General features: G+C 39.5%; 1 protein-coding gene across 1 annotated transcript in view; it reads left to right on the forward strand.

Annotated features, from left to right (window-relative positions):
- FBXL13 (F-box and leucine-rich repeat protein 13) overlaps nt 1-13983 on the forward strand; it is a gene marked incomplete at its 5' end in the record, with an annotated part of 67132 nt that extends 53149 nt beyond the window's left edge. The window contains 4 exon segments of the mRNA XM_009710125.1: nt 884-1018; nt 5365-5528; nt 13829-13925; nt 13927-13983. Coding sequence (XP_009708427.1) covers nt 884-1018; nt 5365-5528; nt 13829-13925; nt 13927-13983 — 453 coding nt within the window.
- Nucleotides 13984-16659: the final 2676 nt, after the last annotated feature.

Consider the following 16659-nt stretch of genomic DNA (forward strand, 5'->3'; position numbering starts at 1 on the left):
ACCTGGCTTTGTAGAAGAGAAGATGAGAAAGATATTCATGTAAAAATTAAAAAACTAATGTAGAGGGGATGTCTTAATAGTAGTAGTAGTAATAATAGTAATAATAATACTACCTTACACCTATTTATCACTTGCCATCTGCAGGTCACCAAAACGTTTTGTAAAGAGCTCTTGCAGTTTCATAATGTGTGAAGTTATCTCCACTCCATTTTATAAGCTGGGAAAGGTCACTGAACAGTTTGGTCTGTTATTTTCCAAAATTATCTGTTTTACAGGGCGTATGAAAAAGCTAATACCTGAGTTACAAAGGTGCTGGAATTGAAGTCAGTAGGATCTGCAGGTGCTTATTTGCTCTAAAAATGAGGACAGAAATTGTAGTCAACAGGTATCAGAGCAGAAACTACACAGCACTTCAGCCACAGTTAACTGGACTGAACTCCACAGAGAAATCAGAACCTAGAACTCCCAAGTGCCAGTCCTGAGATTCTTACCCATTACTTTCCAAGAAAATAATGTAATTTATACAGTTGTTCTTTCATTTTTGCAAAAAAAAAGAGAAAAGTTAATATATACAAAAATGGGCATTTGCAGAGTAGAAGAAATTCAACATATTTTAATATATACAGTGGAACTTACATGAATGTTAGTCTAATGAACACATAGTATAATATATAAGCAGTGGAAAATAGCCTCTTAATGCATCTCTTCTTTTTCTAGTGACATTCACAGCCAACAGCTGAATTACTTCGTTATTAAAAAAGGATACCTAAAAAACTGAAGTGCCTGAAGTGGATCAAAGGATTGATGTAAATGTATCATAAATTGAGAAAAATAGAGTAGGCATGTCACCTAAGAATGGTTGGTTTGTTTGTTGCTCTTTCAGGAGTTCTGCAAGGGCACAAAATATCTGGAACACTGCCATGTCTCTTACTGCCCTCAGCTGACGGATGAAGCTGTGAAGACAATGGCACTTCACTGCCACAGACTAACATCTGTCAACATAGCGGGTTGCCCAAAGGTATGTGTAAGAAATGGGGCAATAGTTCTGGGATTGCTATTGTAAAGAAGTACTTAGTATTTCATTCAGAAATTTGACCTGCTGGCATCTGTGTCTTGTCACAATTTTACAACATACTCAACTAATTTAGAAATCGGAGCTTAAGTTCAGGTGACTTTCCATGAGTTTTAAGTTCTGAGACTTGGCTCTTGAGAGTGTTTGGTGTTCTTCTAATGGTTGCAGTTACAACATAAAAGACTCCATGCTGTATCAGGTAGAAGTTTATCTCTCCAGGGGTTGATGTCTAGGGCAGGGTGAAGAGAGAAGGACTTTTAGTGATGCTTCCTGCAAATACTTTCCCAGCTTCTGGTGTTTTGGGTGCTTCCAAAGGATGATGTCTTTATTTAAATAACTCCTGGTATTTACATGCTTTATTTTTTCAGCACTCTTTCTGAATCCAGGTAAAGCATAAACTGAAGCATGAGAACTTTATACCTGTGGCTTTATATGGCAGGGCAGTGGCTATTTTGAAAATAGGAGTAGTGCCTAGAAGCTGATGCACTGAGAGATGTAAATTCTTGCTTAATTATTTTGAAGATTCTAAGCCTAAGAAACTAAATCCTTTGAAAAATCAAATTTATGAGTTATTTGGATAACTTACACCTATGGAAGGGAGCCTTCCTTAGGCTGTTTTTTATAGTCAGTGGAGAGAAGTGTTCCTACAAAGCATCGGTCAGAAAACCTTTCTTCAGTTCTTTGAGAAGCCCCATCTCTCTACTGATGACTACTAGAATGAGACTCAGAATAATAGTCATCCCTAGGCTACATGAATATTCCCTTAATATCCAAGTTAGTGTGACAGTTTTGCTAGTGGTTCCCACTGTCACCAGTGTGCTTTGGTGAGTCCAAGGTGGTGTATTGTGTTTAGTAGGTGTTTATTACCAATAAAACCATGTGCAGATGCAGCCATATTCAATTAACTAGCATCTCTTCAGAAAAGCTGCTCAACTAATTTTCATTCAGGATGTCTAGATATCTGAAAAAAAAAAAATATTTATTTCCAGCTATTGATTTATTTAGATTCAGATTCATCTATAGTGAAACTTAGTTCCTCTTTACCATGAGCTTACACTACAGCATTTTTACTTGCCATATTTTCTGTATCATTTCTTTTTGATTAAAGTCTTGCACTTCAATTATCTTTTTCCAGTATCAGAATGTGTGTTCCTTTTTGAAATTATTGCTGTTATGAACGCCTAAATCTTCTTTCCTGTACTTTCTGACTTAATACCTCTAGGGTTTGTGCATTTAATTATTTCTGTACTTTTAATTATTTTTTTTAATAGCAAAACCAAATACTTGCTGCATTTTTGCAATAAGTGTTCAAATGCAATTTTTAAAAGGCCGATTCAATTTTTTTTAATTTCATGGAAAAAGTTGTTGCAATGTTGCTTCCACCACTATCAAGTGGGAATAGACCAAGTTTATTACTACTTTTGGAAAAGTTCATCTTAAACTATCCTTTAAAATTTCACCATACTCGTTGGACCAGTTTCCCCCTTTAAAAAACCATGTCCTGTTTTCTTGCACAATACGTCTGCAGCCATCACTTGTCCTTGCCTTACTCCTCTCCAACACCCATCTCCATAACCCTTGACTGTCCTTTCAATCCTCCACACAGTTCTCATGTTCTCTTATTCACTGCAGTGGCTGAACACAGCCTCCTGGCCACTTAGTTTGAGATGATTTGGCTGACTAGTTAGCCAGCCCTAAATTATAAATATTCTGTTCAATTTGTTTGCCTTCCCAAAGTTCCTAAGTTTCTCAACCTCTAGACCAAAAGCCATAGGCTGTGTTTCAGATTTGGCAGGCCAAGGAAGTTGCTCTGTGTCTTACAGTAGCCCTTAGTTTATATCTTACAGATACCTACTGTACACTGTTAATTATTATAAACATGGGTCTCAATCTCCTGTGTCCTTTGCTTTCAGACAGATATTAAGCTATTTTTCCATAATAACAGTGATAATAGAAGTTGTGCATGGAGATCTTCCCAAAGTAGTTGAAGTTAAGTAGTGTTGCAATCAGTTGTCTCTGCCCTGCTTTCCACTACACCTTATATGCTAACACAGGAAAACAAAACAAAACAAAACAACCCTATAAAATGGCAGTAAATACATTTAGGCTGGAAATTGGGAATTATCTGAGAAATTATCTGGAGCAGTGAACTGTAAAACAGCATCCTGGGAAGGGAGACAGGGGCAAAGTATTAAGGAATGTTAGGATGGCTCTTGGTAAGGGAATGAACTGGGTCGTATTTTGCAGTTCCTGCAAATGGGAACAAGAAGTAAGACTCAGTGACCTAGTAATCCCCTTCCAACGCTTTGTTCCTAGATGGTATCTTTTCTTTAAATGGTTATAAAGCTAATCTGTTAACTGCTAATACCCTACTATTTTCAGAAAAGAACATTGGGACTCTTCCAAGTAAACCTACACCAAAGTTTACAAGTCTTTTTTTGACTTGAATCCAGCTTGCAACTCCATAAAATGAGATGGGTACACCTGTGGATGTTAAAAATAATGGGTCTTTCAAATCCTTTGGCAATCTCTAGTGTAAATTGAGGGGATCCAGCTGCTAAGTAAGGAAATATTTTCCACTCAGAGACTGTTTAAAAATGGTCAGGCGATTAAAGTAAGAATTAACCTATTCCAAAGGATATATGTTAATATGGCTTACAGTCATGTCCTGCAACATCATCTATATTATATATAAAAAAAAGAATTTAAAAAAAAAAATCATAGAAAGAGAACATGGAAAAAATCAATATAGAAATACACATCCATTAAGAATGTTTTGGCATGTGCTATGCAGGTTACTCTAAAATTAGAAGAGCTTATTACTTTAATCATATCTACTGGGGCAAATTAATTGTCTTTGAACAAACTCCACTGGCTTCAGTGAAAGTACAGTGAGCCTCCCTGTCATGTTTCTCTATACCTAGGACAGGTACAAGTCATTTTGCAAATGCTGATACTATAAAATATTCAGCAGTGCAGGTCTGAGTCTTACTCAGGGAATGAGCCTGATTCAACAGTAATTCTTATTTCATAGGAAAAGAATGAAGTTGCTGTGGGAACCCTATCCTACACATGAAAAAATACAACAAGAATTGAAAATAAATCTCTGGTTAAATGAATCAGCTATTTAAATAGCAAAGTGCTGAAGGCACAGTTCGATGGACAATGAATTCTGTAATTCAGTCCTCTAAAGGGAATAGGATTGAGTGTATGATGAATGTAGGTTTCTCTTAAATGCATCTGATATTGATTACTGACTTCAGAGTCAGCAACTTCTTTTTATTTCAATAAGAATATTAATCTATTTATTAATCTTTTAATCTATTTATTAATATATTGCAGATCTTAATATTGAGCATATAGCTAAATCTGGAATAAGCAAAGCACAGAATTACCTTTATATTCCAGGAGGACTGTATCGTGAGATAGTGTGCTAATTTTCTGTTCCACAACCCAAGGTCCCAGCTTCATCTTGTTTCCTTGTCCCTTTTAGATTCTCATGAGATTTGCTGTTTAATGCAAGTGAAACCCTCATCTGTCTTTTCACCATACCGCTCCACTGATTTTAATCAAGTATCTTTAAAAGGTCTTAGTATGTCCCCTCTTGATTTTTGGTCCTGACTGAACAAGGTAGTTAAAGTATGTGCACAATGTATTCTTGACTGTTCCTGTTGAGGTCAGTGGAGCGATTAAATAGCTCACATGACTGCTTATGTACCTTGAAGTCTCTGTGTCTCCTGTTCTTCTCAAATGCAACGTCCAACATTAATGGCAATGGGTGTCAGTTTAGAAAAATGGAATTGTGAGGTGAAACTAAAGCAGCTCTGCTTCAGAGCTAAAGAAAACCAGCTATACATGAAAAAGATCTTGGTGCAAGACACTTATTTGTAACAGAGAACTCAGATACAAAACTGATATAACAAAACTGTAAGTGCAGCCTAATAGTTTAGTGAGAACAATGCAATAGCAGGTAAGGCTAAAGGCTTATATGTGCTACATGCAAAATTATGAGGTTGGGAAAGTGAAACCATTCTGATTAGGTGAAAAAAATCCAGCAATAATTTAGACTGTACTGGAATCACAGTTAACTAATATCTAATATGCTCCTGATATTTAAGTGACAGTTCCTCGCAGAGATTCAGAATTCTGCTGTGCCAGAAAGTTTACTTCCATGAAGCATTTTAAAACATAGTTTTCCCACAAATCAGACACTGAAATTGTGCTCTGTGTGTTTTTCTTTCAGCTATTCAATAATCTTCTAACTTCTGCATGTCTTGTTGCTTCATTTACAGATGACTGATACCTGTATCCAATACTTGGCTGCAGCCTGTCATTATCTCCACTTCTTGGATGTCTCAGGTTGCATTCATCTTACTGACAAAGCGCTGAAATATCTTTGGAAAGGTTGTAAGCAACTTCAGATTCTCAAGATGCTGTACTGTAGAAATATTACCAAGTAAGAGGATATTTCCTAATCTTAATTGAGGGGTGGTTGTAAACCCAAAAACATGAGGTTTTTTTTTTTTTCTTCATTGGCATGATGGTGCCATGCTAGGTATCTGGCTTAAGCCATCTTGCTTCTTTATCTAGGGGATGTCCACATTTCTGCTTTAGGATTCCTTTGGCATGGTGTGGGAATCTACATGTCCTACTGTTAGCCAGAAGTGAAGAGAAATAGGGACCCCATCAATCTTTATGGCAGACAACATCCTCTCAGGGAAGTTTCTGCAGACACAGGATATCACCTTAAGGGCACATGGGAAAATGAGAGAGAAAAAAAGACTGGGTCTAGCACTCTCAGCCATCACACTATGTCCTTTAGCTCACTGAAGGTTTGTGGAAGCCTCTTTCCCAGTGACGGAATGTCAGTATACAGAAGTAGATGTGGGCCTGTGCTCAAAATGCAGCATGGTTACAGCGAATGAGTCAAGGTATCATAAGCATGGTTTCATGAAGTACAAGTGAAACATACTTGTTATGTATCTACAGTTGGAAAAAACTGGTCATCTACCACAATGTAATCCAACTTCCCCACTGGTGTAAACCGACCGAGTCTCCTGATTCCCCACGATATTTAAAAGCCAGTCGGTTCTGGTCAGGTTTAGAATGACAGAACCATAGAATATCTCAAGTTGGAAGGGACCCATAAGGATCATCAATTCCAACTCCCTGCTCCTTGCAGGACTACCTAAAACTAAACCCTATGACTAAGAGCATTGTCCAGATGCTCCTTGAACTCTGAGAAGCTTGATGCCATGACCACTTCAATGGGGAGCCTGTTCGAGTGACCAGTCACCCTCTCAGTGAAGAACTTTTTCCTAGTGTCCCATCTGAACTTCCCCTGACACAGCTTCATTCCATTTCCTCTTGTCCCGTCCCTGGTCACCAGAGAGAGGACATCAGCACCTTCCCCTCCACTGCCCACCATGAGGAAGCTGTAGACTGCGACAAGGTCACCCCTCAGCCTGCTCTTCTGCAAGCTGAACAAACCAAGTGACCTCAGCCGCTCCTCATAAGTCTTGCCCTTGAGGCCTTTCGCCATCCTGGTTGCCCTCCTCCAGACACACTCCAATAGTTTGATGTCCTCATATTGAGGTGCCCAAGACTGCAGCCAGGACTGGAGATGGGGACACACTGGTGCAGTGTAGGGTGGGACGATCCCCTCCCTCGACTGGACGACTGTGCTGTGCCTGATGCACCCCAGGGCACGGTTGGCCCTTTTGGCTGCCAGGGCACACCCTTGACTCATCTTCATCTTGCCGTCAACCCAAACCCCCAGATCTCTTTCTGCAGGGCCGCTTTCCAGCTTCTTGCCCCCCCGTTTGTGTGTATAACCAGGATTGCACTGTCCCAGGTGGAGAATCCAGCACTTGCTCTTGTTCAGTTTCATACAACTGGTGATTACCCAGCACTCTAGTCTACCCAGATCTCTCTGTAAGGCCTTTCTACCCTCGAGGGAGACCACAGCTCCCCCTAGTATAGTATCATCAGCAAACTTGATGTACATTTGATTCCTGCATCCAGATCATTTATAAAGACATTAAAAAGCACTGGCCTTAAAATTGAGCCCTGGCGAACTCCACTGGTGACTGGCCACCAGCCTGATGTAATCCCGTTTACTATAACTCTTTGAGCCCAACCTGTCAGCCAGTTGCTCACCCAACCTATTATGGACTTGTCTAGCTGTGTGCTGGTGTTTATCCAGAAGGATACTGTTAGAGAGAGTATCAAAAGCTTTGCTAAAATCCAAACCCACCACATCTGCTGGCTTCCCTTGGTCAACTAGATAGGTGACCTTATCATAAAAGGAAATTAAGTTGGTTATGCAGGACTTTCCCCTCATGAACCCATGGTGGCTATGACCACTTGGCATTGTCTCAAGTGTTTTTCAATAACTCCCAGAATAACCTCCATAATTTTACCAGGCACTGAAATGAGACTGACAGGCCTGTTATTACCAGGGTCTTCCTTCTTACCTTCCTTGAAAATTGGGAGAGCTGAGTTGGAGCTGAGTTTTCAGCTGCGAGTCTCAAAGATGTGGCTTCAATGTCCATCACCCTTCCATGGGGGTTAAGAGCATCACAGACCAGGCACCGTACACCTAGAACTGCACAGTAGCCAGACACGCCAAAGGGACTGAAACTGGAAAACAACTAAAGTTTAAGCATGATTGCTATATCTGGGTATATATCTTAATCAAACTTTATGAGAGTAAGAAATATATAATACTACCTTATAGAGAGAGAATCCGTACTAGGAGAGCTCTAACCCCACTCTAACAGGACCACTGTAGATAGTGCCCTTTCTGCTAAACCATTCCAGGGTTTAATAGTCACTTTAGGGACCACAAGACCAATGCAGATGCTTAATAACTTAAAAGATATTTCCAGTGTGCTTCATGATTTCCAAACACTCCTTGGTTTATTTCCCTCTGTCTCACCACAACCAATTCTGCTGTCATTTCTTTTATTTTCTTTACTTCTCTCTCACTTAGTTTTCTTAATGTCATCTCAGAACTTCCTTCTTAAAACCTCTACTTCTAATTAAATACTTGTTAGATACAGAAAGTGTTTTGAAGGATTGGTATGCAAAAGTAGTAATTGAAAAAATTATTGTAAATGAACTACACTGTTGATTCTGAAAAAAGATATTTCAAATACATTTAAGCTCCTCATAACTTTCTGATTTACAGTTTTTCTCATATTAAGCCTCAAGGGATTTTCTTTTACCCCCGGATTACTGTTGTTGACTTGCTTTTTCTGTGACTTCGTATCTCTGTTGAGAGCAGTAAACAGTGTGTCGTCCCTTTCTGGCTCTGGTTGTTTATACATCTGCCTGTAGAGGTGAGATGTAGCAGGAACAGAAATTTGTGCGAGTTCCAATTTATGTTGGGTGAGCCATGATCAAAGAGCTGACCTGACTTCTCAGAAAACCATTTGCATTATTGTAGCCTTTGCAGGATGACCCAGGATTATGCCTCTCCCTCAGAGTTCCATATGCTATGCGTTCTTCAAACATCTTGATTACACTCTTCTGACTCAGCCAAGGAATTTCCCAACCAGTTATTTTTACTGTAAAGCAAGCCCTGGAGAATTGTAGATCTTTGCACAACAAAAAAGCAACCATGAGACACACACCTCCACCCAGTGTTGTCTTTGCCCTTTTTGTGTTTTTTAAGAACTAGGCAAACTTTGCCGATTTTACTTTCTTGAGCCTGATCTTCTGGTACGTGACAGTGGGTGGTTCTTTGCCAGCCTTGGTCTCTAACCCTTTGCACCATATGTTCAATGATAGGAAACTCCTACCCTGTGCCATTTGAGTCTGGGACAAAAGCTATCATCAGGTGGATCGATCATGTAGAATAATTCAGCACTGAAGATTTTTTGCTTGTTCCTTCCAACAGGTCTGAAAAGCCTCCCTAGACAGAGGCAGGCTGCAGAATAGACTGACCACATCGAGATCAGAGTGGCTTTTCCATCAGACTCTAGAGGGAATGATACTCAGAAAATAAAAGGGAGTTCACAGCTAGATTCAGATATATTCCACATCTTGGATGTGTCACACCTTAGAAAAATCTTTTTTTTAGTATAGTTCCAGGCCAGTATTGGAAAGATGATAAAAAAATTATCTTCTGCCAATAACTACATCAAAAGCATAGTAAAATATGGCAGTGATTCTATAGTTAGTAGTCTTGCAGTAGCTTTTCAATGACATCAAAAGCAATGATGGTATTGTCACTAATATGTCACAATATATTTTTATAAAACTAGCCATATTTTATTCACAGCCTGTATGTTTTTAGTAATGAATAATAAGCAACAGATTGTCAGAAAAATGACAGGGCCTCATTCTCTGTTTTGAGACTAACTCTTAAGACCTTATTCAGGTTCTTAGATTTTCACAGAATGGAGAGGAAAAGGCTGGTTTCAGTCATAATTTATGTTCTGCAGGTGTGAAACCTACATTTCAGAGACATTCCATTCCCTGTTTAAGGAGATGGAAGAGGACATCTATGTAAAAATCAGATTAATCTGGAGAACTAAACATGCTAGGGGCTTAGGTTCTAAATAAGCAATAGAAGAAATACGTTTTTAGTTTAAAGTTACCCTACAAAATCTATAAATCATATATACTTCATTTTGCCAAAGGAATTCCCCATTATTTATTGTTAAACACTAACCAGTCCTAGCAGACATCTCTTAATGGACTGAGCCTTGCAAATATTGAGGCATATCTCTTGTTTTGTGTCACAATATTGTGTCATAAAAAGAATTGTGTCACATTCCTTTTCAACATTTTATTTTTACTGTTTTGTTAGATTGTAATAGAAAACATATGGAGCCACAAAGTTCTTCAAGTTTCAGTCCAATCCAGCTTCACAGGAGACAGTTATGAGCATATAAATTGTCCAGTCTTTCCAGTATCAGGTAGCATTTGAGATTGCATTTGCCAACATACTAGCCTGGTTCCAGGTTTGTTAAATGCTAGAAGAAAAAAGGTCTATGGCCTGATATCCTGCTGTGTATTTCTGTATCCAGAGGCTAATGACCTTTCAATTAATCCTGGTTCTAAATGTCATAAAGAATCATGGATAATTACCTATGGCAGTATATGATACTGGTACAATTGATTTCTTGTACTAGAGGAGAAGAAAGCTAACTAACTGCTTTTTAAAATGCAACTTACGTAGGAAAAAATTGTATCAGTTGTGATTCCCTTGGGACTAATATTACAAGAAAATGCACACTGGCATCTTTAGAGAAACACTTCTCTTCCCTGTAAAACAGTCTCTTGAAACTTAAAAACACAAATGCCATTTAAAGTCAGCTGCAGTGCTGAGAAAGGTGGGGCACTCTGTGAACATCTCTGGGTGCAAAATGAGAAAGGAAATCCGCCGTTGCCTTGAGAAGCTGTCGCCAACCTCGTGCTCTGACCAAACTACATCTCATCTGTAACAGTTTGGTTCCACCAAAAGCTATTCTTTGAGAGCAAAATTAAATGCTTCCTTCTTGCTTGTCTGTGCTAATATGAGGCCAGTTACATTTCTTCTAAACTCATGACTACTCTGTTAACAAGTGACTCATCAACAAATACTATTACAACTTTTGCCTTTTAAACAGAAATTACATTGGGTCTTAATAGCTACAATACATTTGACATTTGGAGGACATTTGGCATTCTGATTTTTGTTTTGCTTTGTTGTTGTGTTTTCTGATGGTTGCTGTTGGTTAGAATGGACATTGCAAGAACTCTTGTTTTCTTGAAAAAGCAGAATTTCTTACAGCCTACACATGATTTGGTAAAGGACTAAGAATAATTACTCTTAAGTTTTCTCTTGAAGAAGGAACAAAAGTATCATAGTACTGTCTTCTCACTGGCCGTAAATCGCTCTTCAGAAGTGACATGGCGGCTCTGGGACGGCCATGTTTCAGCCGTTGTGTGCACTTGATCTGGATGCTGTAAAATGATACAACTACTGCAGCTGACATCAGAGACTTCAGAATACTTCAGATTTTATGTAGTCTTATCACTTTTTTGTAACCTGGAGCATGCTTGCAGGATCCTTTCTTCTTTTCCCATTAGCTGCATGCCTCCAGTTGCCTCTTCTGCTTAATTTCTCCTGCATTTGCACTATAAACAGTTCTCCCATATTTAAGTTTTTATTTTCCATTATTTTTCACTCTGGATTGGTTTTCATAACCTCATCTCAAAATGGCTTTTTCAAAACCTCTGCTTTTTATTATCGTGGACCCAGTCAAACATTTCTGAATTTTGGAATGGCTCAGGATTCAGACTGTGATGCAGAACTGTATTTCCTAACTAGCCCCCTCTTAGTAAAAGAGACTGAAACTTTGGGTCAGGATTCAATCATATATTCCAGTGCTGCTCAAGCCATGTGTTTGGGCCAGTACTTTTGTCTGACTGACACCGAGAGATACTTGCTTTACCAAAGTTAATTGTAATTGTTTGCTGAAATGCTTTTATTCATCAGTGTGCTCATTTAAGACACTATATAAATAAATGAGCAGGCTCTATCATAGTACAGTGTATCTTAAATAAACGATCTATTTTGCCATGTGTTGATGATTAATGAGTGACTGTTTCTGGCAAACTAATCAACTGTAGCTCCAGGCATGGGACAGCATAAGCTTCCAAAAAAATAGTAACAGCTCCCCTTATACATGCTTCAGACAGCCGCCATACATTGCAGTTTCCATGAAAAACAGGAATTTGGACTTGGATGAGTTGATTTTTATTTTATAGCTTAGAGCTTATAGCTCATATAAATTGTGCACACATTCCTCAGTGGCACAGGCCTCCCTAGTATAAAAACAGATACGGCCTTGTGTTCATGTGGCTTGTACAGTGTGTCAGTGTGAGATTTAAAAAAAAGTATCCTGCAGTGGCTGAAAAGGAGCTTTCCTTGCTTCATGAATTTGGTCCCTTTTCCACCACTCCCCGCCTCCCCTTTCCTGCCGTGGTGGGGCAAGCATTACAGCTGTGCATGGCTGCCTCTTTTGTAACCTCTTCAGCGTGTTCACTTTGGGGAAAAAAAAAATAATACTGTAATACTGTAGTAGCATTACTGGCAGATAACAGACCACTTTAATTTGGATTTTTTTTTCTAGTATTGTCTAGCTACCATATATTACATTGCTACAGAGCTTAGGAAATTGGCCAGCAGAGAGAAAGGCTACCTCGCTGTGGCTGTGACACACCGGATCAGGTTGGATCTCCTGAAGAGGACGGGCGATGTCGAGAGCTGGCTCTTCCCCAGCGAGCACATGAGTAGGCTCAGCCTGGGGAGCTTTCTGGAGTGGAAAAGCCGGTGATGGGGGGAGGCTGGGGGAGGCGGGTGCTGTGCGCAGCCGGGAGCGGGCTGAGAGCCAAGTTGCAGAAGTGATGGAAAGAAAGAGACGTTCAAAAGACTGAAAAGTGGCGGGTTGAGTATCTTCAGCTTGGGAAGGCAATGGAAGTTGCTGGACTGATACTGCCTGGAGAGAGTTACACTTCAACTTCTTTTTAGGGTGTCTCATTCAGCAGGCCTGATTTTCTCCTATTTCTGTGCCATTTTGCTCTAGTTTGTTGTCTTTGTGTTCTAACGCTGCAAAGGGGCAGTGGCCACAAAGTGCTGAGGGAGATCAGAGGGGTCATGGGTGGTTTTGGACATCATAAGCGATTCTCTTCTGGTTCAGCCATCACCAAAGCTGCAAAACACAGCCTTGGGGTGAGCTCAGGGCCAGCGCAGGTAACAGTAAGGCTCCGTAACACTGCCTGTTGTGTATTCAGTTTCAGAAATAATACACTTTAAAAAGAGGTGGGTGACAGAAGATAACTACAAGTGGAGAGGTTAGCCAAAAAGAAAGCAGAAGGTGTACCAGAAAAGGGTAAAAATACTTGGGAGGTGCCAGAGTGTTCAAAGAAAAAGTTGGAGATAGAGACCTGCACACACCTGCTTACTATAGCCTTCCTGTATCACCATGAAAAACCACTCTGGAGACTCCGTGGTATCTTTTGATGTAACTGGTTTATTTACCTTGTTTGGTGTTATGTTTTCTTCAAAACACGATCCTATTATTCCAATGGCATCGCCTACTCAGTCCCAAAGCTCTGTGTTCTAGGCCCCGCAGTCCCAACAGACTGACACAGTAGAGCCAGGGCAGATGAGGGCCACCAAGAGCATTACAGGGCAGGAGCCCCTGGGTGTCAAGAGGCTGAGCAAATTGCTTTGCACAGGCACCAGGAGAGAAGGCTCAGGCTGGGGGAGACCTTGCTGCTGTCTGTAACTTACATCAGAGGGTACAAAAGGGAAGACGTGGCCAGACTGTTCTCAAAGGTGCACGGGGCAGGACAAGTGGCATGTGTCAAGTTATGATTACATACAAGGAAACTATTGTTCAGTCAGGAGGCTGGTCAAACACTTGAACAGGATCCCAGAGAGGCTGTGCAACCTTCATCCCTAGAGATATTTTGAACTCGGCTGGCAAAGCCATGACCCGCCTGGTCTAGCTGGATCCATTTAGAGCAAGATCAGGACTAAATGATCTCTAGAGGCTCCTTCCAATGTAATTCATTCTGTGGTCTAATCAATTATCTTCTTTTTTAGTTTCCACACCACCTCTTATAATATTGATAGCTTCAATTAAAACAAGGAACTTCTGCTCATTAAACAGCTTTTAGCGTTCTTTGTAGAAACAGCCTCTGCAAAATTTCTTTTATTTTTGTCACTTTTTTTTTTTTTACCTCTTGTTGCAGACAAGCCGTCTTGAAATATACAGCCAAATTGGAGAAACAAGAACATAATGATGCTGACCCTCCAGCGTGGCTTGGATATGACCGGGATGGTAACATACTCACCTTCACCAAAAACACGCAGTCTCAATAAACAAATTCTTGAAAATGAAAGATGAAGAAATTGCACAACATCTTCTACAGTTCAAGGATTTTTCACCAGAGCATGAGAAGAACATTATATTATTTTTCTTAAAACTAACCACACTTTAATAAAAGGCCCTTTTTTGAATTAGTAAGGAAGCATTGGAAATCTTTCTCGCAGGAGTGTGTATGCCTTCCAGCAAGATAGCCGCACTGAAACAACATTGCTAACTTTCAGATGTTGATTCAAGCTGTCTTCATCTTTCAATAATGAGTAGTTTTTGTAGTCCCATGCAGAGTAAGCAATAAATAAATCTGCATGTGCTTGGGGCTCCTGTTTGCCATGAAGGTCCTCTCCAGGACATAAACACTCTGACTTCCCACAGAACTTCACACTTGACATGGCTGGTACTCATCAAGTACAGCGATCTTGAGCAATGAAGAGCAGTGCATGGGTAGCGACTCCCGATTCCTTAATACGCAACTACACACACACATTTAAGCACACTTCTGTACTTCTCAACAGTCACTTGCGTGCCCAGAGCCCTAATTCTCATAAAAGCCTCTCAGGCCGAGGTCAACTCTCTAAGCGAGCTGATGTTTACATTCGCAGATCTGAGCTGGGGGCTGGCTGGCAGCTAATGGAGCCAGGAGAATCAAATAAAAAGGAGCACAGATGAGAAAAGTGTTAAATGATAAATTTTCTCCAGTTACAAGAATGTGTCTCCTCATCAAATTGACAAAAACAAAAAAAAAGGACACATGAGATTTGCCATTCAAATCCTAATTACTGATAACCCACTAATTTTTCCTTGTCTGGAAAAAAAAAAAAATTTCACCTCATTATAGCAGAACAAGACATTTCTCAAATGCCTTTGGGGCAACTCCCAAAGATTGGTCTTTCTTCAGCTCATTCTTGACCTTTATGTTAAAGTTCTAGCTGGTCTCAACGTTTATTAGCTTGGAAATAATATAATCAGAGTAGCTTTGGTGGTAGTGCAATTTTTCTGATGGCTTATATTTAAACTTCTTTAAGCAAGTAATGTTTAATTCCAGCTAGTTTTAGAATACGAATGCCTTAGCTTGCTTTCTTTTGAACGTGGAAGAAATAACATGTTCTCTTACTATGTTCTACCTTAAATCGCTGATGCAGCAGTCCCAAAAAGCACAGCCTCAATCATAGAGGCTGACAGGCTTTGTATTCCAGGTGAATAATGGAACCATTAACTGGACTCAATTTTAGGAAATATCTACTACCCTGTTTTTATTTTTCAATGCAGTGTGAATTTAGAGGTGCTTCTTTCACTTTGTCTGTAGCAGTGTACAGAAATCATCAGTTTCAAAAATTTTTCAGGAAATTAAAACCATTACACATTTATTAATTTTGTATCTTTTAAAAGTATAACAACAACTAATAACTAGTAATATTATATTGCTTTTAGTAATAATGAGTAATGTTTTAATATATTAGTGTTTATATTAAAAATACATAGAATGTGCCATACACATCAGCGCCCACCTCTTCGAAACAAACAGTACACACAACAGCAAACAGAATGTGGAGTATTTAACCACCCTGAATTGCAGTAAAAATGCTGCCCTTGTCTATTGAAGTTGAGCAGCCAGGGGCAATTGCACCTCTTGGGGAATACTGTGGGAAGGGAAAAGTTAATTTCATAATGGACCATTATGATCTAAAGCACGTACACACATATACACAACTTAAAACCTGAGCTGATACTCTGAACTCTTCTCTGCTACTCTCCGTCTGCTCAGTTGGCAGGAAGTCTTACATTTCAGTTTTAAAACACAAATTTCAGTACTTCTATAAGCTGCCATATATATTTAGGGAAAGGCTTTTAAAAGTTCCATTTACTTTACTGTGTTGTTTGTATTATGGTAACACAAAATCGTCCAGAAAAATCATGTATGCCTTTGTGCAAGGCACACACACTTCCCTCACCTCCCTCCTCTGCCTTTCTGCCTCAAAGAGCTTACAGTCCCGTCATGCAAGGCTGACAGCAAGTCACTGGAAATGTAGGAAATAAACAGATTACGGTTCTCATTTATTAGGCCAATACTTCCATTCTTTGGCAGCTTTTAATTCAGGGGAATGTTCACGTGGACTCTTATCTGAAGCCCGGTTGGTGGAGTGTTCCTCCTTGAAATCAGCCAGATCCATTGCACTTTTTGAGTATTTATTTTAAAAGCCCTTCTTTGCAGTAGACATAGCTACAGTTCTTATTTCTATTCACAAACAAGTGGGTCAGGATGACACGGAGCAAGATCCGTCATTTCATGTAAGTAGTTTTACACATACAGTACCCATGGACAAGGCAGAAACTGCTTAGGGGTCAAACACCAAATGAGAAGACCAAGTAACAACTACAGTTCTGAAAGTGGTTTTATCGCATCCATGGTACAAATAATTTGGTTGGAGAAAATTCTCTGCATTTTGCGTAAACCAGTAGAATTCCCGCAGTACCGAGGCATTTAATTAAAAAATATAAAATAGCTTGCAGACCATGCCATCTTGGAAGTAAATTTTCACATTTTCCAATACAAGATGTTGAAAATGCTTTTTATTTTTAAATTACTACTCCAAACTTTTGTTTGAAAGTCAGCAGCTTTTAAACTGATGTAGTAAGTGGGTCAAGTTAGACAAATTCTGAATATGCACGATCTTATAATTCCTAAAAGGCACTAAAAAT

This window comes from Cariama cristata, unplaced genomic scaffold (assembly GCF_000690535.1).
Source record: "Cariama cristata isolate BGI_N322 unplaced genomic scaffold, ASM69053v1 scaffold381, whole genome shotgun sequence".
NCBI lineage: Eukaryota > Metazoa > Chordata > Aves > Cariamiformes > Cariamidae > Cariama > Cariama cristata.